Consider the following 25,908-nt stretch of genomic DNA (forward strand, 5'->3'; position numbering starts at 1 on the left):
TGGACAGGCATTTTTATGAGCTATCAGCAGTGAAATACAATCGAAAGAGGAGAACTAGGAGGTGACAGCAACATTTTATGGCTAAATATGCTTCAATGGTCAGTTTAGCCCTTCTTTGTTTTACTTTAATCTTATTGTGCAGTCGTTAAGTCAAAATGAAACAGGATCCTATGGGCTAAAAAGCTTTGGAAATTAGTAACTGTATGGCAAAGGCAGGGGGGCCGGAAGGGGGTGAAACATGCTCTATATGCAAAAAAGGAATAAAAAAAATAATAAAAAAATAACTGATACCGCTGTACTTCCTTTTCCTGTCCCAATGTCACCCGACAACAAACGCTTCAGGAAACGATAGCGCTTCATCAGCTAAACCAGCTGCTACCTCTCGCGTGTCAGTGACTAACCTCCCCCCTGAAAAGATGATTTCAAAAATCTAAATGAATAAATAAACAAATATCTAAATAAATAAACATATCAAAAAACTATTTAAACAAATAAATGCAAAATATTTAAATAAATAAAAACAAATTAAATAAAAAAAGCAACTATTTAAATAAATACAAAATAAATATTTAAATAAATAAATACAAAAGATTGAATTCCTACAACTGAGGTCTTTTGGTATCTGCACAGTGCGCAAAAAAAAAAAACTGAAAGCGTTTATTTGCGTATGTATGTGCAAGTCAGTCGGGGCTGCACGGTAGACATTTGCTTTCAACAACTGGCAAATGTTTACCCTCGGCTGTCCTTTTTTCTCCATCTCCTATAAGTCTCCACCTACACATACTGATAAGCTATCACGACCATCAAACAAGTCCCTATACACTTTGTTGCTTAGCAGTAATTTGATGAGTTAAAATGAATAAGTCGAAATGAAAGAGGACTTGACTTGTGGGAACCATTATATTCTCACGATGCATTTGGGGGGGAAAAGGCAAAATAGGACGTATCGCAACTCCAATCGAAAACGAGAACAATTCCAGCCAGGGTTCAATATGCTCAAAACAACATGGAAACTGGAGCTCACAACGGAGATCTACTGGCATAATCGATTGTTGTTGTAAAAAGAAAAAAAAGAATTGCGTGCCGAAATCAGATTTAATTATCAATTCTATTTTTTGATGTGATCGTCGACATGAACTAAAACTCAAAACAGTTCACAAATTAGCGATGGCAATCTCTCTTATAGTAAGTAGTGCATATTTTGGCAGAATAATAACGGAAAATCTGAGTGGGCTAAGTAAAAGGTGTTTTGCATACCACAGAAAGCAAGCAAGCAGTTTGGCTTTGTAAAGTGGCTAGTCATTAAAAAATAAATAAAATAGTTAATAAATAAATTGGTGGCAATAGAAGCGCAGCAGTAGAAAAATCGCTTTAGCCTCAGATGACCAGAGCCGACGGCTGAAACACAAAACTTGTGCAGAGCTCAGCTTGACGGGCAAAGTCACGCTGACATTTTATGTGCAAACGGGGAAGCTAGTCACAGAGAGGTCGCCCCACACGAGGGGGGGGACCAGGAGAGGCAGCGCTGACATCCGCCGACACCTCGGTGATCATGCTGCCCTGTCCCCGCCGGCCTAAGAGGCGTGTCGCGGCAGGAGAGGGTGTCATGGTGTACAAATCCAAATTTTATCCAAGTCACAAGGCTAAAGAGGTTTTCTTGCCAGTGTCATCAACTTTGATCATTTTGTGGCAAGTTCAAACTTGCTTCTAAAAATAAGACCTTAATGGGTTTCCCCTCTGAAAAAAGAAAAAAATGGCAATCTGAGATGCTTTATCTTCGGCAGGCTGGTGGCATTAGCACAGCCTTTTGTGATCATTAGGAGACTTTTATCATCTCTCTTGCAGCTTCAATATCGGACCCGCAACACGAATCGGCGGCGGATCGCTTCAAGTCTTTTGTGTCCCTCTGATTCAATCAAAGACGTTCTCCGCCTCAGCGGAGATGTTAATTACTAATTATGTGATCTGTTTTGTTCTTATGACAGCTCGCAAAGAGAAACAAAAGTCAAAACATTAGCTCTTACCTCTTTGACTTTCTCCCGCCGCTTGTCTGTCTTGGGGTCACCGGGTTTGCCGCCGTCCCTCCCCAGTGGCGGCTTCAGCAGACACCTCCGGAACTTTTTGTAAGCAAACGTTGCACCTGAGTCAGGCGAGGAGTCTTTGTCTGACCCCAGGGTCATGTCCTCCTGAGCTTTTCCGCCGGCCAGACGTTCCTCAGTGGCCTCGTAGGATGGAGGTGTCTTACGGGTGAGACCCTTAAACCTGGCAAGACCTCCTCGGCCGGCTCCGCCAGCAATCACGACAACTCCGCTCTCCCCCTTGGCGGAGGTCACCCCTCGCGGGTGCTCCTGGTCTCGTTGACTCTTGGAGCGCTCGCTGGCATCGTTTTCCGCCGCCATGCCTGAACCCGCCGCCGTGGCCGGTTGGTTCTCACTCTTGGATAAGAAGATGCGCTTCAGCCTCACCGAGTCAGGCAAGAAGAAGAGCGCCGCAAAGCAAAGGGTCACCAAGCCTGACAGGAAGAGCAAAAAGACAAACTTCTGCGACAGGCGAAGGCCCATGCCGGACGCAGAAACGCCCGGCAACTTTCGGAACACCATCTGGGATAACTTCTTCTGTTCGGAAGTCTTTCAGATGTTTTTTTTTTTTTGTTGTTTCCCTCCACACAGCTGGTTGGCAGTGCACAAGGCCTGGCTTCCAGGCAACACTTGAGCTTTTTAGCGAAGGGCTGGCAACACAAGCCCGCCACCCCGGGCTCTCTTTAGTGACGGGCTGAAGCGTCTCTGGTGCATTCTACCGGTGTTATTTATTTATTTATTTATTTATTTAACCCTGCAAGCTTCTCTTTCTTCTTTCTCTAATAAAACACATGCAGAGGAGACGTGGACAAAGTTGTGTGTGGATGCATGATGCTCACACACGCGCAGGGCTGTCAATAACAAACCCTCATCGATGGATAATCCCTCCACGATAACATGAATCCAGCGTTACCATCCGAGCTCACGCAACTGGCTTTGGGGGCGCCTCCTCCTCGCAACGCCGCTCTTCGCCCTTCCTCTCCGGCGTCAACACGCAGCGACAAGCCGATGGGCGGGTGGTGTGAAACGGACGAAAGGACGGGAGAATGCCTTTTTTTATGTCCTGCGCCAACTTATCCGACTCGATGAACAGAGAAAAGATATCCAAACGCCTGGCAGGGGAGGACACGCAGCTGCTCGTAGCCGCCTCAGCCGCGCCTCGCTCGGCTCTCTTGCGCCGTGTGTGCTGTTGCAGCCGCCGCGGAGGTCCGCCTGGAGGATGTGGAGGAGACAGTGTACAAGCTCAGGTAGTGCAGCAGGAGAGGGAGAGCGAAAGCGAGAGAGAGAGAGAGAGAGAGAGAGAGAGAGAGAGAGAGAGAGAGGGGGGTGAAATTTACCCTTCTTCTTTATTCGGTGAGGGTGAAACCCACCCTTCTTCTTTACTCAGTGATCCAGTGGGATGCTCGGATGCCTTTGATGGATTCACGCGCCAGCTTATCACAACACACGTTGCGGGCGTGCGTTAAAGCCATCATAGTTTTTCAAATCAAGTCAAGTTTATTTGTATAGCTCTAGACTTAGAATCAAAGCTGCATCATAAAGCCGCATCATAAAGCCGCATCATAAAGCCGTTAATGATGCCCGTAGTACGTGGCCCTTCATCTTCGTCATCCCGTGATCAATCTTTGTCCTTTTTGTAAACAACCGCCGCGTCACGCTACTGACGTCACTTGAAATTCAGATTACAGTAATCCCTTGATACATCGCGGTACCACAGGTTTTTTTTTTTGTGGGGGAGTCAAAAAACACATAAGTCGCTCCTTATTATAAGTTACCCCCCCCCCCACACACACACACACATACACACACACCAACTATGAAAAAAAACGCGATTTATACCGTAATTTTCGGTGTATAATACGCCCCCATGTATAATACGCACCCTAAAAATGGCATGTCGATGCTGGAAAAAAGCCTGTACCCATGTATAATCCATCCATCCATTTTCTGAACCGCTTAGTCCCCACAGGGGTCGCGAAGTGCTGGAGCCTAAACTCCACACAGGGAGGGCCGGCGGTGGAATCGAACCCGCACACTCCTAACTGTGAGGCGGACATGCTACCCAGTGCTCCACCGAACACACAATCAAGGTTTGCACCATCGCATCAAACGATGTGTCGTCAATTATGATCTTTACTGACTGTGTTGGGCAGGATGGCTGAATGCGATGCGCGATTGACAACATACAAGAAGAAAGGTGATTTCAAGTTTTATTTCGAGGGAGGTTTTCTTCAAAAATTGTTGTACCCATGTATAATGCGCACCCCGGATTTTAGGACAATGAATTAGTTAAATTTTGCGCATTATACATGGAAAATCACGGTAGTCCGAAAATTACGGTAGGTTATATTTAGATATATTAAAAAAAAAAGTTACAATGTGGCGGACCTCAGTAGCAAGCCTCTCACCCAGCAGGCTATGTTTAGGGCAGACAGTCATGGAATAAAGATGTAGTCCTCCCTTCTCCCACAGCAAACTTGTTTGGACAAGCAGAAAAAAACCATCACTGCTAAATTTCTAAGAAAATTATATTTGCGATTTAGTTTCTATTTATTCAAAACCGCTATAATTATTGCTATTATCTATTGCTATTATCTATTGCTTCCTTCATCAATCTTTTTCCCTTCCATTTTTTCTCAATTGTCCCTGATTCTTTTACACTGACCTACTTTCCTTGCTTTTTCTTCTTTTCTTTCTCATTTCACTTTGTTGCCAAGCTGATTCAAATAACAAAAACTGAGGAAGAGGTTCTCTGCCTTCCATCATCAATACTTTTCAAATACATTTCTTTCTATCCCTTTCTTACCCACCTGTCTTTTTTTCCTTACTTCATTTATTTCTTGGTTACCAAACCAGGAAGGATTCAAACCCAGAATCAGTGACACTCGCATTTTCCATGAATTCTATTTATAATTACCCCTTCCAATTCCCTTCTGTACCTTTTCTTCCAATCTTTATTTTCAGTGCTTGCCTTTTTTTGGTTATGTTCTCTTCTCCGTCTCTCCATAATCCAAGAGACATCTGTAGTCATCCATCCTACCAGCAACTATAAGAAAAAAAAAAACTACATAAAACACATTCAAAGAAACATTTGGGCACGAAGCATTCCGAGCAGGTTTGAACTGGCAATTGTCAATGGAAATCATGTAAAAATGCACTTAAGCTGAATACCAGTTGTCTATTTTCCCCCTCATATGACAAATGAAGGAATAAGTGAGCACATTGAGTAGAAAGTGTCTTACTGTGACTTGCTTACTCGAAACAATTATTCATTATGTCACATTTGTGTAATACTATTAGTCACACAGCCTTTAGCTGGTCACAAGGATGGAAATAAATGCTGGCGCACAGCTAAAAACTCTTGTTTTACTTCACCGAGAAGCCCCCTGAGGGCACCTGCATCTATTTTTATATGATTATTTATTTACAGATTTGGCCGTCTCTTGAAAGGGCCTGCAGTTGTATTTCCAGGCACGTTGAGTTCTTGCTACTTCCTGGAAATAACAAGTTCCAGTCAGAGATGTTGAGAGAGCTGTGTGCCAAAGATTTGTGACCTCTTGAAAGTACAGGAACTTAATCCCGGGAGTTTTAAGAGGGTTGCTGTGTGTTTAGACAACAGGAACTTAAAGGAGATTTTGCTCTCGTATTTTCATGGGGAACCAGGAACCTTATAGCTCCTGTAAGTACTAAAAACTTCTTTTTGTTTGTTTTAAAAACCATTTAAAGTAATTTGAGGATGTGGCTAAAACAGTGCATTAGTGTGTTTTTCTTTTTTTTTAGTCTGGGTAGTAAATATTCCTTTTTTGTTGGCTTGATGTTAACACAATAGGAAACGTCATACGCGAACTAACGAATAGCATGCTAGAGTTGCTGTTTCTAACGTTGAATATTTTAATAGAAATATTGCATCAACACATGACAAACAATATAACAATACGCACAAGCATATATTCTTTATCCTCTGCATGAAACAACTCATTTTAGTGCAACTTCCAAAACTTGTGAGCATACTTGTACTTCTACTCAAGTATTTTTCATGTACTCTATATGAGATAGTGAGTAGAAGTTACTCTCTGTATACTGCCCTCACTGCATCCCACAATGCGTTTTGAAAAGTTAAGACGATTGCAGTGAAGCAGAAAAATCTTGTTTACAGTCCTTTAAACAACTCGGCTAAAAAGGCATCAATTTGTGGCATACATTAAAGGATTCCATGGTGCATGTAAATGAGAGCGGATGCAACAGCAAACAGGCCATTAAACCAATGCAATTGGAGGCCATACGCCGATTAAACACGTCGCTTTGCTTTTCGGTATACTTCCAAGCAAGGAGCTGGTTTTATTGCGGCTGGACAGCGCCCTCTGCGGGCTTGCTTTTGGAAGTGGCAAGGAGGCGAGCCTTCTGTCCTAAAAAAAAAATGCCTTTTACCAGAGGATCCAAACAAGACAGAAAATAATACAAGATATTTGCATGAGCCACATTGTGAGGCGCAATCATATCCATGGCAAACAATATGACTTAGGAGGAAAGTCTGTCAGGCTGCTCAACAAACACAATCCAAGTCATTGTGTGAGTTTGAATAGACAAAGGGAAACCTTGTTTTCCTCACTAAACTCTTTTGGCAGCAGTGACAAAACATTTGAACGAGGCAGAACAATTCGTGCTATTGCACACCATAAATGCAATTGGAAAATGTGTCAGATGCGGAAAAATAACATCATCAAAATGTTTGTTTTTGGAAGGCATAGAATGTTTTTTTTTGTTTTTCCTCAGCAAAGACTATTGCGATGGTACTTTTATAGCTTCAGATTATAACAAAAAACTATTACAAAAACGTTGGTGGTAATTGGGGGGCTGGGTTGGAAAAAAAAAAAAAAATCCAGACATCATAAATAGACGACACTGTGACAGCAGAGTTAGAAAGTAAACCTTTATTTCGGTAGATAGTTTGTTAGGTCATTAGTTTTTGATTGATGCGGATTTGTTAGAACGGGAATGGAATGCTGAAAGCTTTGTGATGATTCATTCGGCAAGTCCACGCTTGATTCTCAGTTTTTTGTTTGTTTTTTTGCACATTAGAATCATACATTTCTAATACATACAATATCTTTGTCTATGTACATTTTCCCATTTACGTATATCAAAAATAATAGCTTCCAAACAGGAAATCCTGACAAAGCAACATTTACAGACCAGGATTAGTGATGAAGAAGAGAATATCATAAGAGACTCGAGAGTCGCTGTCCTAGCAGAAGGAGGAAAGGTTCCCAAGTAAAAGCATCGGTTTTTAAGACCTGTGTCATACGTGACGATATGAAAGCTATTTATTGCGCCGACTGACGTCGTTTGGAGATAAAGGTTCTTTCTGCGCCGTTAAAGTGCTCGTGGTGGCGGCATTTAAATGGTACGAGAGAGAGAGAGAAAGGACGCGAGCGCTGAGAGGTAATGTGAGGGTAAGTAAAATAAAGATTTTAAAAGTCTTTAGCTGGATGAAGTCATACTGCATGTATAGGATTATATAAATATATTTGTATAATTGTCATCTATTCAAATATTATTTGACATTGTCTGGTCCAAATTAGCATGCGTCCCCTCGGCTTTGGTTTGTTTGAATTCGGTGAACTATACATGTACATTGATGTTGTAATATAAGAAATTAGGTCAGATATTTTGGGGGAGGAGCTTTGGTTTTTGTTTTCACACTCAACATAAGAAACCAAACCGAGGGGCTAATCAAACTAGATTTGCATTAAAATGTATTTTAAATTAGTGTCAAAGCAATTTGATTACATAACCTCATGATTGAAACTACACGATCCAGTTGGAACTCCACCGTCCACCAAAGACTCTTTTAAGATCTTCAATGAAATTCTCAGCACAAACTAGCGAAGGATTGTATTCTGAAAAGATCCGAGACCGTTTCTTCAAAAGAAATCAAGCCTCTGTAGCAATGTAAACATGAGACGCAAAGCATATTTCATGCATTATTACGGCACACGTGTACACATTTAAAGTGAACGGTACTTTAGCGACTGATACGTCCATGTAAAGCCATGAAAGACACTCAATGATTTAAAAGGCAAACAATAGAAAAGCACAGTGTTCTCAAAGACACGGAGCGAAAGCTGTTGTGAAATGCTGGCGAGGTCCTGAATGAAGTACACATTCCATAAAAAAAGGCCATGAGAAAGCCATAAAGAAAAGATGAACACTTATCTTTCTGCTCTCTACGGCTTTCAAAACCAGCAATGTTGGCCTGGAAACATTCTTTTTGTTTGCTACCAAAATATCCATTTTGTCATCATAAAATAAAGAATCTTTGGAAAAATATCAAGTGAATATAACATACAAGGACTCCGCTTACACATATTTACGGCGAAATTCCGTTAAGCGATCGCCGATGCGATGTGAAAATGTTTTTTCACAATGTAAATGAAAATTTAGGGCCACACTGAAATTATACTGAAAGCACAAGACAAAAATTGGAACAATGCAAGAATAGTCTGAAGATTTCAAGACAGAAGGAATTCTTTTTTTACCAGATTATGAAATTATTAAAATAATTTTTAATAGAGGACCTTCACTATATCTTTGACAAGATGTTTTTTTTCAGATTATGAAATTATTAAAATAATTTCATAATCTGGTAAAATATTTTTTCCGTATTTTTCGCACCAAAAGGCGGACTGGATTATAAGGCGCACCCTCATTGAATTTTTTATTTTAGAAATTATTTAATATATAGGGCGCACCGGATTAAAAGGCGCATAAAATAGAAGCTATACTGCAACAAACTGAGGTTGACTAGGGTTGCGGTATGCATCCACTAGCCAATAACCAATGAGCCCTCTGTGAACAATCGCGTTTCTCAAACAATCTCCTATAAAATGATCGGAACTGACTAAAGTTCGATCGAACACATTGGGACTGCTTACCTATGTTTCCTTTCCATATCAATCCGTAAATTTACTCGAAACATTAACGGAGCAGCCTATATTGAAATGAAATAGCCTCGCGGGTACAACAGCCATTCGGTGACGCCCTCTGACGACAGTTGCCGTAATGATGGGAAGCGATGCAACCTTGTAATTTACTAGTCGTACTAAAACGTACTGAAACATTTTGGCAGAGCACTGTGTACAACCAGTATGGATGAACAAATTCATCAATTGATCCATATATAAGGCGCTCTGTATTATAAGGCGCACTGTGTTTTTTTGAGTAAAATGTACGTTTTTAAGTGCGCCTAATAGTGCGGAAAATACGGTACTTTGATCAATTGCACCATTACTTGAAATTAAGCCTTTTTTTGTTAACAAAACCTTAATATAAAGACACATTCATAATAGTCATATTTAGAGTTCTAATATTGCCCCAAAGATTCCCAATGTTACAAGAAAAATCTTACAAGTTTCTAATGGTGAAAATAAAAAACGCTCTTGTAAGTGCGCCTAATAAGCATTCTTAGAAAATAACATTTACTGATAAAAAATAACACTGCTTTTATAATCTTTTGCCAATATTTTGTCATAGCAGTGTAGCTCTAAATTTTCATTTGCGACCTCGTGCAGCAGTGCATCTTTTTACATTGAGGAAACGTGCAATCATTAAAGCCGCAGTCCGATATTAATCCACCTCAACATAACTAAATAGAATTAATTTACTTTTTTTTTGTTTTACATCATTTGTCTATCCTTTTATGCTGCATAGAACTGTATTAATTACTTATTTAGCCAAGTAATGCAAAGACCAGTCTCGGAAGCACAGACTGCTGTCGCACAGTGATAAAGGACAAGCAAAAGAAATGTGCGTGTACATCTTGAAGACAGCGAGCGTTGTTTGTTTGCTGGAGTGACTGTTAAAGGGAGCTACTTTTAACATGACAGACATTTAACATCAGCAAAAATAAAGACCGTGGATGACATCAGAACATTCGCTGTCTTGCCCCTCCTCCCTTAATTAAGAAAACGAGTTTATCAATGCACTAAAAATGGTGGTCGGGAGGGGAAAAAAAAGCGTATAAGCCACCAAGACTGGTAAAACTTACTTTTGAGTGCGCCCGTAATACTCCTTTATACCAATGTTGGCAATCCCTGAAAATAAAAGGCAGTGCTTATGAAAAAACAAAATAATTGCACCGAGTGACATCAAATAAGGCAAAAATATGCGGTGAGACCTCATCCAAGGGGTGTGATTTCAAGTGACAGAATGAATGCGATTGGCTTTGTTTTGGGAGAAGCTGATTCGTTGTCGTGCCGGAGAACCCCGCCCATCTCCGATATATTACAAAAAAACGGAAATAGAACCTCAAAGAACTACAAACAGTCCCTTTGGTAATGCATAGTTCATTCCTGAAGGTCGCGTAACCGTGACTGCGTCTTTTAAAAGTAAAGAGCGATGACGACAAAACGACTAATGGCTCTTTTTTTTTTTTCCTCCCTGCTCGCAGTTTCTGGCTAATCGTCTTGAGCACTGAAGCACGCACCTTCCTCCAACTAAGGCAGGAAGGATTCGTCCTCGTCTTCGTCCTCGGCGTGGGGCCCCGGGTCACTCAGACACCTCAACAGCTTCTCTCTGTTGGTGGTGTCCATTTCGCCCTCGCTGTGCTGGTCGTAGGGCTTGGCGGGCGCTTTCATCATCAGGCCGCCGTCGTCGTTGCCCTCCTCCGCCGCCTGGCCGGACCGCTGAAACTCATCCAAGAGGTTGATCGAGTCGGGCGACTGAGGGGAGGCCAGGTCCACATGGATGGTGGGAACACTGTCGCCCGCTGCCTTTGTGTTGTAGGCTTGAGGGTCTGTGGGCGGTGACGGGGGTGTTAAAATGTAAAATAAACTTGCACGGATGGAGGTGCCATTTCTCACTGTATGTCCAAGCAGACAGGAGTATTTTGCAATTTTAACTATCTGCTTATTTGAAATATTTCTCAGATCAAAGTAGTATACTTTTCTTCATATTATGCATTTCAAAAATGTATTTTACTGTGTTACATAACCATATTCAAAATTAATTTCAACTGTGCTGTTACGCCGCCTTTTTTGCTGGTGGTCGGCTAAAAGGCTTTTGGGCGAGTGTGTGCTAACGTTTGCGTGGCAGAGAGTTTACTTTTAATTTTTTATTAATACTCCTGTGTGTGAGGACACATTATTCCATTTGTGAGCACGCAGAAGATGAATACGTTCTCTGCATATCAGGTTAACAAAAAAATAAAATAAAGAAAAGAAAAAGCACAATGCAGGGATTGTAAACTGGGATCATTTCAAACAACAAACTGAACAAAGTGGGTCGGTAACGAGGAGCAGGTTGTGTGAGTCATGCGTGTTAGGGTTCTGCTGATGGCGACGAGTTACGTTGGGAGGGGTTATCTTTCTTTTTTTTCTCCCATCTTCACTCCTCTAGCCACATACCTGGACCGACAGTGTCCCCTTTGGGCTGCTGAGTGGGTTTGAAATCATTTTCTCTGCCTAAAAACGAAACCACACCATTTTATATGGTGACCACCACATGTGCACATATTTCCATCAGCGGGGAGGAATATCTTGAGTGGGAAATATAAGGCCTGGAGTGGCAGGGATTTTTAATATTGCTGTGTGTGTGTGTGTGTGTGTGTGTGTGTGTGTGTGTGTGTGTGTGTGTGTGTGTGTGTGTGTGTGTGTGTGTGTGTGTGTGTGTGTGTGTGTGTGTGTGTGTATGCGTGCGTGCGTGCGTGTGTGCGTGCGCGCAGTGTTGGCGCTAGGCGTTTAGCGGGGCGCAGATGGATGTGGTTACCTGAGGCCAGTCTGGCTCTGCACATGGTCGGCGAGTCGGGGGGAGCGGCGGGCACCGTCAGGTAGTTATTAATGTTTTGGATCTGTGAAAGGACATTAGACGTTAAGATCGTTTTAATTGTATTTTTTTGTCGTTATCGCTTTCTGGAAGGATCTAAATGCTACTTACAAAATCAGTTTAAATGGCAGAGAGGTTAAAGCTACTCAAGGACCAAAAAACATTTTTGACAAATTTGCATATCCTATATTCAGTTATTGGCTGCAAATCATGTCCATTAAATGTGTGCGCTCAGGCCAAAGCAATGAAATTATTACTCTGGCACCATCTGGTGGAATCTTGGGATTGCTGTAGTGAGGCCCATTGACTCACTCATTGATAGTGTTTTTCATTGGCAGTTGTGATGTTCTGTTTTGTGGGCGGTCCCTGAACGCAACATATGGGGAGAGCCAAAGTGAAATTGAGTTTTTTTGTTTTGTTTTGTCCAGCCTAGTTAGTCATTACATTGTCATAAGTATTCTCTAAAATTGATCATATATCATTTGTCTCTGTTGACCAATTCAATAAATATAATGGATAATGTAACATGGGTTGATGACTGCATACGGTGTTGAGCCTTTTGGATCTGCTCTCTTTCGAGCACATACCTTCTTATCCAGGACCACCATCTTCTGCTTCTTGAGGAGGAATTCACCTATGTGGTCATCATCGGGATCAACCAACAGGGTGTGGCGGTTGTAGGAGCGCAGCTGAGAACACCACGGGCAGGAAGAGAAAAGTTGTGATAAGTCTTAAACATGCGACTTCAACTTGGGCTTGATCAGTGATCAGAGAAGATCACTCTTTCTAGGGGCTAAACCTGTAGTACCTACCCTCTGCCGCGTTTTCTGAAGGTTACTGCGGAGGATCTTGCGGATCTCCTCCTCCCGGCTTTTAGATAGCTGAGGCAGAGCTCGCTCCTCGAGCTTGGCAGGCGGCGGCGGCCTTTTGGGCTGGATGTTTCTGGGATGTAAGTGGAACACACACACACACAGAGTCACACAAGCATCCCGCTGGACGTGAGCTCCCTTTTGGCTGCTTAGAGTCTTGTGTTATGGACTGCAACGAGACTGGCGAGCGTAATCGCTTCCGTTCAACTTTTACGTTCATTCAGTGAGAAATGACTCCACTGCCCATAAAGAGCAGCTGGGGAGCAATGTGCTACTTTAGCACACATTTGGAATTTGCCGTAGTAACACTTTGTGGACCGTGAGGCCTGTGACTCACATAGCACACAAACAATAAACAACTTTGTTTTATCGCTCGTTTGAGTTTTAGATTTTGATTATTTCTGGATTAAAATGTTAATTTGTGCTCCATGCGCTCCACAGTTTTGTTGCCTGGTAAATCCAAGTAACAATCAAAACAGAGCTTAAAGGCCTTAGGACTATATGTGTGTGTCTTGTTTTGAAAGACAAAACATCCATCTAGTTTTGTGATGATTTGTGAACCCTGTGCCAAGAAACTTATTTTATATTAAAAAAAAAAAGGCACACCACCAAACAAAAATGTCACAAAAGTACACATAAGCACTACTTTTGTCTAAATGAAGCTCCTCAAGCAACTTCAACATAGTCCCCCCCCTCCCATTGTATTTGTACTCACTGCATGGAGACAGTGGAGGGCATGGCAGAGGGCAGATTGACGGCGACGCCGCTCTCCACTAGCTGGATGGCGTGCTTCATCTCCAATTTGTGGTAGAAGGCGATGAGCTGTGGCTCTTTGTAGCGCTCGCCGGCAATGAGGCACTTCTTCACGTACTTTTTGTTAAAGCGGTTCAATCTGCGAAAAAGAGGTGGAGGGAAAATATTGCTTATCAAATATAATGTAGACGCTTGTGAGTCGATGGCTTTGAATGCATATGAAGTAAATTAAAAGCATACTTGTCCTTCCAGTGATGATGTCCATAATGTCCACAGATGTCTTCAATGCCAGTCAGGAGGTGGTCAAGGAACTATAGGTGACGAAAACAAGACAAACATGAGCCTATGAGAACAAATCTGCCATTGTTAGTGAAATTTGGTGCGTGTTTGCGATGTTGTCTGTTAATTGAATCGAGATGGAATTTTCACTTTGCAAACAGTGGAGAAAACAGTATTGACAAACTGCATTCCACCAGTGAAGCTTTCTTTTATAAGTAGAAGAAAAGCTGTTGTTTGGTTTAAGCAAAAGCAGTGGTGACTCATCGTGGATTTGAGTGTGTGTGTGAGCGTGCGTGCGAGAGAGAGAGCGAGAGCAAGAGCGAGACTCGGCCAAGGAATTGTGCAATGTGGTGCTTGCACGCAAATTTGTTTATGAGCCAGAAACTGTGTTTAGGGTATTTTATTACAATATATTACGCTTGGAAAAAAAATGCTAGTAATCTTCCTTTTAGGCCCATGAAGTACCAGCAAATGACCTGTAGGTGGTAGCAGTGATCTAAACTTGTTGACATTAGAGAAGGACCATTTTTCTTTTGTTTTCTATAAAAGGACGAGTCATATAAACGAAAACCAGCATTCACACTCACAATTTAAAGTCTAACATGCAATTATGATAAGATGAACCTGAGTGTGGATCTCCTCATTGATGGAGCGCTTAGCCTCTTGTTTCTTCTTCACCGCCAGCAGGTCCACCAGAGGCTTGATGGTCATGCCCTGAGACAAGAACCAGGCAAAAAAATGGTTACCCTTAGTTTCCAATCACTGATTCATATACGTGATAAACAAAAACTGCAGCAAACGTCTATCAAAGTGAGCGATAGAGTCATTTGAATGCCGCAGGTAGGCTGCTTGCCATCACCTCGAAGAGCTGATTAAATTGGCTGTCGGAACTCCCATTAACGGCGCCTCTCGCAAAGGAAGTTGTTCTCACATGGTGAAGATATTCTATGTCTGCATTGTTTTCTGTGATAACAAGTGAGGGCCGTCACCTTCGAAATAAAGTCAGTCAGCCAATGCTAAAAGGAATCAGTTTCAAGTGCCTAAGGCAGGCATGTCAGGCTTGCTTGTTTTTGTATTTTGGATTGTGTCATTCATGCCAAATCCAACTCTCTCACCAGTTTAATTCGATTTTTTATGTCAGGATTCATTGCACTTCTTCATGTCTACCTGCACAAAGACGGTGAAGAAGATGAGGATGATGATGGCGGTGAGGAACATGTTCCTCAGAGGGAAGAGGTCCTTGTCCAGCAGGAAACCCAGGGAGAAGGCGATGGCACCGCGCAAGCCGCCGTAGGCCACGATGAACTGGTCCTTGGTGGTCAGTTTGACAATGCGGAACTTGTTGATGACGTACGTCAGTCCTACCACACCTGCCAAACATCAAAATGATAAAATTAGATTTTCTTTTTATAGCTATTGTCATGGAGTCTCGTATGCTGCAACGACATGGCAATCAAATATTTACTCAACCCATATTTTATTCAAGAGGTTTTTGGCCAATACAGCCAGGAAACCAGTGGGTGGCAGTAATGAGCAATAAAAAGTGTATGCCAACTTTTTTTTTCTTTCAGTTAAGAATCTAATTTGACATTTCCTATCACTTCATTTGGAATGTTTGTGCTTGGTGCAGGTAAAATAAAATAAATAGTGCTCCAATTGATAAATATGCCACACAATGGTGAAGAAAACCATGGTCATAGCTACTATTTTACCACCGTAAACTAATGACTCAGCAAAAAGACTGAGTCACTCTGTTGTCTGCCAGGAAACATACAACTGCATGATCCAACACGCCTGCCTAATCACGCTTCCACTTTCTGCCTCCAGAAGCCTCTGCCAAAGAAAAAAGCACGGCACCTCGAGTCGCTGAGGAAATACTCAGCAATGCTTCTATCCACAGCTGCGGTCGCGCAATGAGGCATTTTACCGCTTCATGACCAAATCAGCTGACACACATTTATCTCACTTGTGTGTGTATGCCGCCTGCCTACCTATGACCCGCGCCACCAGGCACAGGACAACGGTGACAGTGACAAAGGTCCAGTTCCAGTTGTGCTGGCCGTCCACAGTGGCCACGCCGAGGAAGATAAATATCAGCGTCTCGCTCACGCTGCTCCACATCTTCAGGAAGTACTTGATGGTGGTGTGCGACTTGTGGGAGATGTTAGCCTCCACGTACGGCCGCATCACTGCCCCGCATGCTATCAACCTGGAAGCAGGAGGGCGTCATTAACAAATGAAAAATAATGGACACTGAGGGCAGCGATGAAATGGAGCGCTGCGGCAGAGCGGCGGACACTGCGGAGTGTAATACTGCAATGTCGGGCGCTAAGACACAGCTAAGCTAGTGTTAGCATGTGAGGTTATTTTTGTCATAACTAGCTCAAAATGTTATAAGGTCAGGGCAAGGAAGAATCTCCTTGACCAAAAGTTTTCTGGATCTTATCTTGTATTTTTCAATCTATATACATCTTGCGTTTGTTTTGTAATTTATCTTGAGAAGGGGTTCACCCCTCGCCGCTATAATAAACACAGTACAAGTATTGTCGCTTCAGTCGCTAAATGAAGTCTCCAGTTACCCGTTTCGAGTTCCACAACGCGCTATTTCGCAAGCCCGTTCCCGTCCGCTGCTCACCACTTCTCTGTTTGAGTCTAACGTTGTGCTATGTCAAAAGCAAGGCGCCAAAAATAAAATAAAATCCTTCAAAGGGCCGTCTGCTAGATCCCTGTGGCTCCTCGCCATCTTTTGAGCGAGGGGAAAGGAAGCGGGGGATTTACATTGATCACTTGTTTCTTTTTAAATAGATAAAAAAAAAACGCTTTGACAAATAAGCCATGAGCTGCGGGGAGGAAGAGAGGATAAGATTGCCCTTGGAGCTGAGCATCGGGCGTCGGCCGTGACACCCCCGGGGAGACTGTAGATCAAACCTGTCTGCCTGCTCATTAAATCTTGCTTCGATAGAAGTACGGGGTGCTGTTATGTCACGGGTCAAATTTTAAATGTGGATGCTCAAATACACCCACTAAAAAAAAATGTCATTTGGAAACCTCTTAATTTTATTTGTTTAAGTAGTTAAGTAGGCTAATCTACATTCAAGTAAAATGAGTAAATTATCTTAGAGATAAAGGATGCAACAGGACTAAATGCTAATTAAAAAGATGAGAAAGGGACTTAATAGGCAATATTAAAGGGACACGTGTTGTTTTAGCAGAAGGCATACTTACGCCATGATCCCGGACAGGTGGAACATCTCTGCCGACAGGTAGGCCATGTAGCTGTACACGAAGACAAAGAGAGGCTCGATGACGCGCGTGTGCCAGGTGAAGCGCGAGGTGAACGCCGCCAGGATGCCGTAAATGGCTCCCACCAGGACGCCACCCAGCGCAACCACAAAGAAGGAGATAACGCCCAGCACGCCGTCCATCACCGTCACCGTGCCCACGCCAGAGTACTCCTCGAAAAGATGGTACAGCACCTAGAAGAAGAGAAGGAGATTTTGGAGGGGTTCTAATTTCATCTCCGTTTTGCAGACTTTTTTTGAGATTGTTTCCTGAAAATAGCTTATTCAACGGGTTCAAAGGTAAGGGGGGGGGGAAAACGATGAACTAAAATGACTCACCACAGTGACGGCATCGTTGAGCAGCGACTCGCCGAAGACCAGGATGTGCAACAGTTCGTTGATGTGAATCTCCTCAAAGACGGCTAGCACGGCCACCGGGTCCACGGCGGAAACGATGGACCCGAAGAGCAGGCAGGGCAGCAGCTCCAGCGAGTGCAGGTCAGACGGGTTGTTGGGCTGGATCTGGCATACGGCGTACAGAAGCCCGCCGATGAAAAAAGCGTTCCACAGCGTGCCCACCACGGCGAACATCAGGATGGTGCCCAGGTTCTCCATGAAGGGGCGGATGGGCAAAAAGTAGCCGGCGTCCAGGATGATGGGCGGCAGCAGGCAGAAGAAGAACAAGTTGGTGTCCAGCACTGGCGGCACCTTCTGCCCTGCCAGTTTGATGAGCCCACCCACCAACAGGCCCACCAGGATCAGGAGGCAGCTTTCGGGGACAATCCCGGGGAGACGAGGGACGAGGTGGAAACCTGACAAGTCAAACCGTTCTACTATCAGCACCATTTCAAATTTGCTTGTCAAGTCAGCGCGAGGTAAACATTTTATGCTCGACTCAAGCAGAAGGTTGTCAAGGGGTGATGACACCGATTAAAAAAATGTATCATCGAAAAAACCTAACAAAGCGGTGGTTTGGATTTCTAAAATGAAGTAAAGGCAGGTATAACAAAAAACAAACATTTCCATTCATCCAATTTTTATTGAGTTTCCACTTCCAAGTAATTAAGTCGGGCTCATATTTCACATCACATATGGCAGCGCTGACACCATTGCTAATCCTTTTATTATTAATATCATTTCAGGTCCACATATCTGTCTTTTTTTTTAATTAACGCAGCAGCTTAATCCCAACGTCAAGGTCAAGAAAATAGTGGCATTCATAACACTCCATTGAAACCGGAGCTTGTATTTGCGTTTTTTTGCTAGCCGGTCCCTCCCACCTCTTTAGCTAGCTGCATCTCGTTTGACTTGACTGTTGCATTGTTTGTGCAAGCCAGCTCGTGCTTCACGTCACACGGATTGAGCCCGATTCTTGTTCAGCTTGTCACACCACTTTGGAGCCATGATTTCCCTCAACTGTGGTTTACCTATTTTACCCCATCAGTAATTTCTTATCACTGGCATAAAACGAAGAATGGGTGAGTACCAAGTATTGTTATCGTATAAGAAACGGTGACATGATCCCCATTGTATAAAGTCTTTCCCCAGTTATGTTTACACTACAAAAACGAGCAACTCATCTCGGACACGCAAACACATGCACAGAGAAACTTGAGCCAGGTAAGAATACATGCTCACATGAGGGCTCAACAAACATGCCAGTGGCTCATAAATATTCATAAAAGCGCTGCCAGGCCAGTAGTTGCTGATGTTAAAACTGTCTTTTTAACCATCTTCATCAGCGTATATGTGATACGGGACTGACCATTGTTATAAAATGAGATGGGAGAAGCTCCCTGAATGCTTTGGACTCGGTCGGGTTTCAACGGCAAGGGTTGCCACCTTGTATTTTTCTGGCGGCAAAGTTTTACGATGGCATTTTCACTAGTACTATATGCCAACTTGAAGTGAGATAGAATTTGGATTTCAGCTTTTTTTTCTCGACTTCTGCATACTTTCAAACAATTAAACTATGTTGTTTATCATCTAGTTATTTCTCTAGACGTAGACATAACATTATTTATTATTTATCATTCATCTACTATTTACTGATTGATTGATTATTCTTACTTATTTATGTGGCATATTTCACAACAGCTGGCGCTGTAACAAAGTGCTTTACATATACCAACATATACGTACATATATAAAAATGACTAAAGCGATCCATATTAAGATTGGCCTTGGCTTGTGCCATTCCGGTTTTAGACAAGGCGCATCGACGGCAGCATTACAAGCGCACTTAGCGGTACAGCGTGCGCAAGCAAGACATGAGGAATGGTTTTATGGGATGTCTGAGGCCGAGAGAGGGGGCGGGAGCAGTTTATATTCCCATCTCACGACAACGCTATTACTGTTTGAGCGTGCGAGTCCAACAATTCAATGTCTGTGAGGGGGAACGTGCGACTGGAATTTCCGACATGGACATGTCAGCGGCGGAGGATTGTCTTTTCATAGAACTTACACAGCGAGAGCCGCCAACTCAGCAGAGCTGCAGTCAAAGACAGCCTTTGATAAGAGAAATCATATGTAGTATTTTCCGATGAAATCTGATGAGCGGTATGGGAATTGCACAACTAATCCCAAAAGATATCATCATCCCGACTGTCTATTCTAAAAGGTACTTCGGCAGTGGACCTGCACGGAGGCTAAATAACAAAATGCCAACATCCGTTTGGAAGGGGCTTGTTACGATAAAGGTGACCGGTCGTCACGGCAACCACCAGAAGCCCTTCTGGGCTCGAACCGGGTAACACATACTATATCTACCTGAGAAGTAGTCTGCCTCGCCACTCTTGTGAACCGGGATTTCCTTTCAGAGTAAACAGCACCGTGCTGGTATTTAAATACGTAAACGGGCTTCGTGGGGCAAGTCGTTTGCTTACATTGTGTCAAGGGAGAAGGTCCATTTCAACAAACACATACCTGCGGCGTTATAAATCACAGCAGGCTATCAAACTGGGCTCAAACGCTGGATGTGGATCAAGTGACATATTTTGATACTTTGTTCTTGGGTTTTTATTTTTTTAAAAAAGGACATTGCTAGTGAGCAATGAGGGCACTTGAGAATTCTCGCAAATGAAAATCAGACATGAGCACTGAATCAGCAGACTGATTATCACCCAGTTTATCTTGAAATGTCGGTTGATAGCCTCTGCTTTTTTTTTTTTATAGCCTTCATATCGACTGGAGGCTTTGCTTGTTTAGTCTGCAGAGTGTGAGACAAATTGTGATCTGACCTTAGGTATAAAAAAGTAGACAAATAGCCAGCAAAAGGAGCTAATTTAGCTTAAACAAAACTCAGAGTGCCACAACACAACTGCCAGGACAATGCGAACCGCTTACAAGGTTGCGCAAATCCACGCAAACAAACCATGTGGAAGTGTCCTCACAATTTATATTTGGACTTGTTTTCGACAATATGTCAATAACGGTGACAGACATCTTTGTGTTCTTTTGTTGACCTCTTGCAGGGTGATGAATGGAAGAAGACAAGGAGGCTCACAGTCCCTTATGGAAAGGCCATTCCTCTGAGTGACATTAAACGTCATGAACTGGTGCCAAGTTATTTTGGCAAGGGCGACATCAAAGCCCTGACTCACCAAGCAAAAAATAGGCCTCAATGAAGTGGGATTAAAAAAAATGCCGCAGCGATCAAAATAAAGGTGGATAGAAGGAACCGGTTGACACGTTGTTACCTCTCCCCTGCATGACTCCGACGTTGGCCTTAAATTGACGTGTGCAAAAGAGCGCAACGCTACAGGAGATTAGATAAGTGGAAAGGGTGACGTTGGGGGGCTTGCAGAGTAGAACAATACAACAGTCTCCAGGGTCTCTTTGCAGGTCACGCTCACACAGACGTGGTGGTCACATTGCCTGACTTTGCTCATCATTACTGACTGTTTCTTGTTAATAGCCACAAATGTCTGCTTGGCCTTTGCTCCCCCCTAAGAGATTCAAGCAGCGAGGTTATTACAACTAACCAAAGGGTGACGGGCTTTTCCATTCAGCGATCTCCATTCAGCTCTGCAGCAGCGCATAGAAGGTCAAGAACCTTCTCTGGTTGCCAGGTGACTAATTGCACATTACTGGCAGCTCAATCGACTTGTGAGCTCAACAGACAGACAGACTGTTTGGTAGCGCAAACAATGAAGACGTTTCCTGGATTTAAACATCCGCAGAGTCGCTTAAAACACAATAGGACCATTATTTAGTTATGTGCAATGTTCTCATGAAATGAAATCAATCTATTTTTTGACAACGTAAAGGTGCCTTTGATAAGGAGATGAGCCATCTTGACAATGAATGACATTTACACAAGAAGCGGCCAGTCAAACGTAAAGATAAAATGTATTTTATCTCAGCTCTAAGGAGCAGAACTAAGTCGACTTGGGCGTTGCCAAAGAGGATGTTTCAAAGGCTTAACCAGGAATGTTTCCAATATACGATAAGGACTAGATGCTTGATGAGTCTTAACTTTGGACTCTACTACAACAGTACTAATCATTTAACTTAACAGTCATTTTAGGGTGAGTTTGTCTTCTTCAAAGACAAACCTGTCATTGAGAGTTTTTAATCATTAACAAAAATTAAAACACTGCCCAGATGGGTGAATTACAAAAGATTTGCGTCATACATACAAGTTAGAAAATATTAAACTTCTTTTTGGAATGCAAGAGGATCAACAATGAGATCATGGCGGACAAGCCGTAATATTGGAACAATGATATGTCATTGCGAGCCATGAATGCTAGCCATGTATGATAGCTATGAATCCTAGCCATGAATGTTATCTGTAATCTGGTGGATGTTTGATATCACGATAAGTGATCCTACTCAAATTTTTATATGGCCTGGCGATAAGACGTTACTCATTACATTTGTGCTTTATTTACATCCCAAAACAATGAGAGAAGGAGGTCATTTAAATAACGCACTGGGAGCAATTACGATTACAGCTAAATAGACAGGTGCAAAACTGAACAACACAAGCACTCTGTGATTTATTCTCAAAAATCTGGGCAGTTGACATACTGACAATTGTAATTTACTGGAACTGCAGCAAGCGGCACTGAGGTTAACTAAAGGGATTGCGATACGCTTGTGTGCACAGACGGGTTGCCGGGGAGATAAATGGACTGCAGTGGGTACCCTTCAAGCCATTAAGATGTGAGGGGGTCCATCAGGAGCCAACACGGGGACCAGGACGAGCAGTAAAGCAGCAACATTCAATTACCCGCATCCCATTTTGCGGTCTTCCTGGGGTTAATTGGAGGCTCACGGCTAAAAGTCAGTCAGTCTACAGTCACTCGGCTGTCTCGTTGACCGTGCACCATCTTGTCTTCAACAATATCCTTCCTCTTTTGTCAAGATGACATTGTTGGGTTTGAAATGAATTTGAATCAAATTCATAGTATTTGGGCTACATGGCGCCCCCACCACGTCTGGCAGATGGGCGTAACTGAAAAAAGCGTAGCGTTTAGCGTAGGGTCTGTAAAAAAGAAAATTGTAATGTACGCTACCACCAACTCTAGGACGGGAGTGGTACTGCATCAGAGAATCACGATTACATCATTATCACTCTTACCATAATTATCTGCTTTGCTCCACTTTGGGTGAATTTATGCTGCTCCATTTACTCGCAAGTCCATAAAGCAAAACGTCTTCCTGTTTACATTCTTGTGACCAGTATGAAAAGATCAACATCACATGGTTTGTTTTTGTTTACATTTCCTTCAGCAAATCCAATAAATATGATCATTTTGCTCACAATAATTAGCAACCGGTTTTTTGTCAGAACCTTCCAGCTCTCTTTAGGATAGAAAAGATGCAAAGGCCAGGCTTCCTTTACTTTCTAGCAAACTCTAGTAGAGGTGGCACTCTAATTGTTATTCCTGCTGCGATGATTAGCCTAACTACTGCTGTCCATCATCCAAGGCCCCATCATGACTGCTTAGTCATCGCTGTGGCGAGCCATAAAAACTCGCAGGAGTCCTCTCCTCACCACCGGCAATCTTCCGGATACATTTTAACCCCTTGAGTGAATGACTGAACTGAGCAAATCGAATGACTTTAACAGTGTCTGCACTGTTTGGCTTTGTTTATCAGCCCAATCTTACTATCAGTTAACACAAAGTTTGAATTAAAGAAAGTCTTTGAACAATTAATCGATCATCAAAATAATTAATTGATTTTTGTTGCACCTCCATATTTTTCTGTGCTTCTTAACTCCTCTCATAAGACACCACTTAGCCAATCAAATCATTTGGCTAAAGCAGGGATGTCAACCGGTGGTTATTTAGACTTGAATTCTTTTCCAGCTAATTTTGTGAACAATCAACTGACTTTTTCTGCGTCTTCTTGGGGTGTGGCTCAGTTATAGAGTGATACACTTCAACCTTGAAGGTGGTGGGTTCAATCTTCAAGTCAATAGTCGACTTATTTTCTAGCTAATTTTGTGAACCATTTGCCCATCCAAATTATGTCAAATGTAGCTGGGATTGCCAAAATAGACATAGACACAAATAAATATCCTGTATAGGTCTATCCTCCTTCGGTATAATACATAATAATATTCTGCCAAAGCAGTTGTCCCAGAGTTGCTTCCTGGTTATAATGGTCCCTTGGACAAAACAAGTTGTGAACCCCTGATCTAGAGCGACATTGCAAGTACGTAAGTGGATGTTTTCAAGATCAAAATGTGCTTAACACTACAAAATGAAATAAAGTGTTGTTAAGCAGTTGTAGAGCTTCAGATGGCGTCTAAACGAGTTCTATATCAGCACATAGAGTACAGACAAGCTTTCACTTTCAACTATGAACAATTAGAGCCAAAATTCAAACCTCCTAACTAAGTTAGATGTGTTATCTACAAGTCTAACGTGTTCCCTCGTAATTTTAACACGACAGGCAGAGTGGCTTTGCAAATGGGGCGAGTGGGTGTGTCCAAAGTGTTGTTGAGTTTAGGTGTCTACTCCAGAGTTTGTTTTAAAAATGCAGCCATGCGGACCGATACGACACAATAAGATGTTTGTTTTTAAAGCTTAGTCAGACAGGTCAACAAGTCAAAGTATGCTGCAGTGCAATTTGTACACTACTGCAACTCAATGAATAACTCATGAGAACATCATCGGTTTCAAGGCAGCAATTTTTACACGATTCCAACATTGGATCTGATTGTAAAGGTGTACCTACCTTTTTTCCCAGCTCACACACGAAAACAACTCACCTAATTTCATCAGTGAAGCCAGCAGGACCCATAATGAGATCTCGAAGGGGATCTGGATATGCTTGTACTCAAAGCTGAGCACCGGGAAAGCCTTTTTGGTGAAATTGTGCTTCTCCTCCGCCACTGCGTGGACAACCACTTCGTCTTGGTGGCTGACGTCCGGGTGGGAGCTTGCGGCTCCGAGGGGCAGCACGGAGAACTCCAGGAGGACCAGAAGCACCAGTACAAGGAGCCCGCGCCCCGGCGAGTTGCTCCCGGAGCCTCTGCCGGGGGACATTATTTAGGGGAGGGAGGTGTTGAAGTTAGAAAAAAAGTTGCACTGTTTGTTGGTTGGAACTTCGCCACGTGAACCGAGCCAGTCTAGGCGTGTGGAACTCAAAACAATTCGGAACCAGGAAAGGTTTATTCGGTTAGCTAGTCGGTGTGGCGCGTCTTGGGTAGCCAGGTGTGCAGCCAAGGGCCGAGGAAGGGAGGAAAGCAGGAAACGTCACGGTAAATGAAAGAGACTCATATTTTAAGACACGGAAGTCGGGGCAAGTCCTCCTTTTCTGGGCTTTTAGACAAGTTTGTCGGCGTGACTTAGCAGCGAGAGCGAATGTCCTCTCCGGGGAAAGGTGTTACTAGTGATGCTGGAGAAAAGTGACACGCAGCGGCATCCCCCTCCGCGTCTCTCTGTCCACTTCCCGGCAAAGTCGCTCGCACGGCGGCGGCGTCGTGGCTCGGATTCTGACCTTGACGTCGAGTCGCGACACAACCGCGCCGCATTTTGTCTCGTCGCCGAGTAAACGCCAACTTTTTTTTCCAGTGCCTTCGCTAGTCTATGTCCGCGTGTGTGCGGCAATCCGTGGTGGCGTATCCCTCCCGCCCTAGCCGAGGAGGAGGCGGAGGACCTTGGCGGGGGTCAGTTCAGGGAAGGGACAGCCGCGATGGTGACCGACTCCGGAGGAGTGACGTCAGTTGCTTCTTCCACGGCTTGTCGAGTCCGGTCTGGTGCTCTCTTTGCGAGGCTGTGTTCTGCGTTTCAACCTTCAGCCTTTTCGCGGAGGTTTGGTGGATGCGAGGGGAGAGGTACGACAGTAGCCGTGAAACAGCGACGCCTACCGGCATGGAGGTTTCAGCCGTCGGCATGTGAGCGAAACAAAAAACCTCATGACTTTCATGTGTTGCCTGAGCAAGGATATCACAAGGATCAAGCGGCATTATACTTTCAACACACTATTTCTTGTCATGCTGAAATTAGCTTATTTTGAGGGGCAGACCTGCACAAGTGTGCCGAAAAGAAAGATGGCCATCTGACCACATCCAGCCTATCTACAGTCTTTCAACGGCCCTGGCAGTCTTCCCGAAGTCAAAATAAAACATATAATACATAACAGTGGGCCCTGTTTTTTTCTAAAGTTATTTTTTCCACTTCCTGTCTGTCAAAAGGCTTTTCTAAAGTTCTCGAAGGATTACTCAAGTATGCAACCATATCACACACAGTCCACTGTCTCCTGATTAATATGTTAGTCATGAAGTGTTTTAGTTTAACCTTAGAGCGAATTATTGTATCATTTCACCTTGGCCAGAGCAAATCTTTTCAAAATCTCTGAGGAGAA

The 25,908-nt window shown here is 43.2% G+C and overlaps 2 protein-coding genes across 5 annotated transcripts in view; both read right to left on the bottom strand.

Annotated features, from left to right (window-relative positions):
- Positions 1–3,332, bottom strand: part of LOC133161437 (mannosyl-oligosaccharide 1,2-alpha-mannosidase IA) — a 64,223-nt gene extending 60,891 nt beyond the window's left edge. For 2 of the 3 annotated variants that reach the window (XM_061289949.1, XM_061289951.1), the window contains exon 1: positions 2,025–3,332. In XM_061289949.1, the coding sequence (XP_061145933.1) occupies positions 2,025–2,600 (576 nt within the window). In that variant the 5' untranslated portion in view covers positions 2,601–3,332. The remainder of the gene's footprint in view (positions 1–2,024) is intronic. The other variant, XM_061289950.1, reaches the window with a different exon arrangement.
- A 3,662-nt stretch (positions 3,333–6,994) lies between these two features.
- slc9a1a (solute carrier family 9 member A1a) lies at positions 6,995–25,387 on the bottom strand. Of its 2 annotated transcripts, XM_061289918.1 has the most exons (13): positions 24,311–25,387; positions 17,422–17,894; positions 17,027–17,277; positions 15,793–16,010; positions 14,969–15,171; positions 14,426–14,515; positions 13,763–13,833; positions 13,485–13,661; positions 12,713–12,842; positions 12,488–12,589; positions 11,844–11,925; positions 11,483–11,539; positions 6,995–10,872 (listed from the first exon to the last, which is right to left on the bottom strand). In XM_061289918.1, exons 1-13 carry the CDS (start codon positions 24,585–24,587, stop codon positions 10,574–10,576), a joined length of 2,430 nt encoding a protein of 809 aa, XP_061145902.1. In that variant the 5' UTR covers positions 24,588–25,387; the 3' UTR covers positions 6,995–10,573. The 2 variants fall into 2 exon arrangements, with proteins under 2 accessions (XP_061145902.1, XP_061145903.1); XM_061289919.1 differs by lacking the exon at positions 11,483–11,539 and having other exon boundaries at positions 24,311–25,386.
- Positions 25,388–25,908: the final 521 nt, after the last annotated feature.

Source organism: Syngnathus typhle, linkage group LG10 (genome assembly GCF_033458585.1).
Source record: "Syngnathus typhle isolate RoL2023-S1 ecotype Sweden linkage group LG10, RoL_Styp_1.0, whole genome shotgun sequence".
Taxonomy (NCBI): domain Eukaryota; kingdom Metazoa; phylum Chordata; class Actinopteri; order Syngnathiformes; family Syngnathidae; genus Syngnathus; species Syngnathus typhle.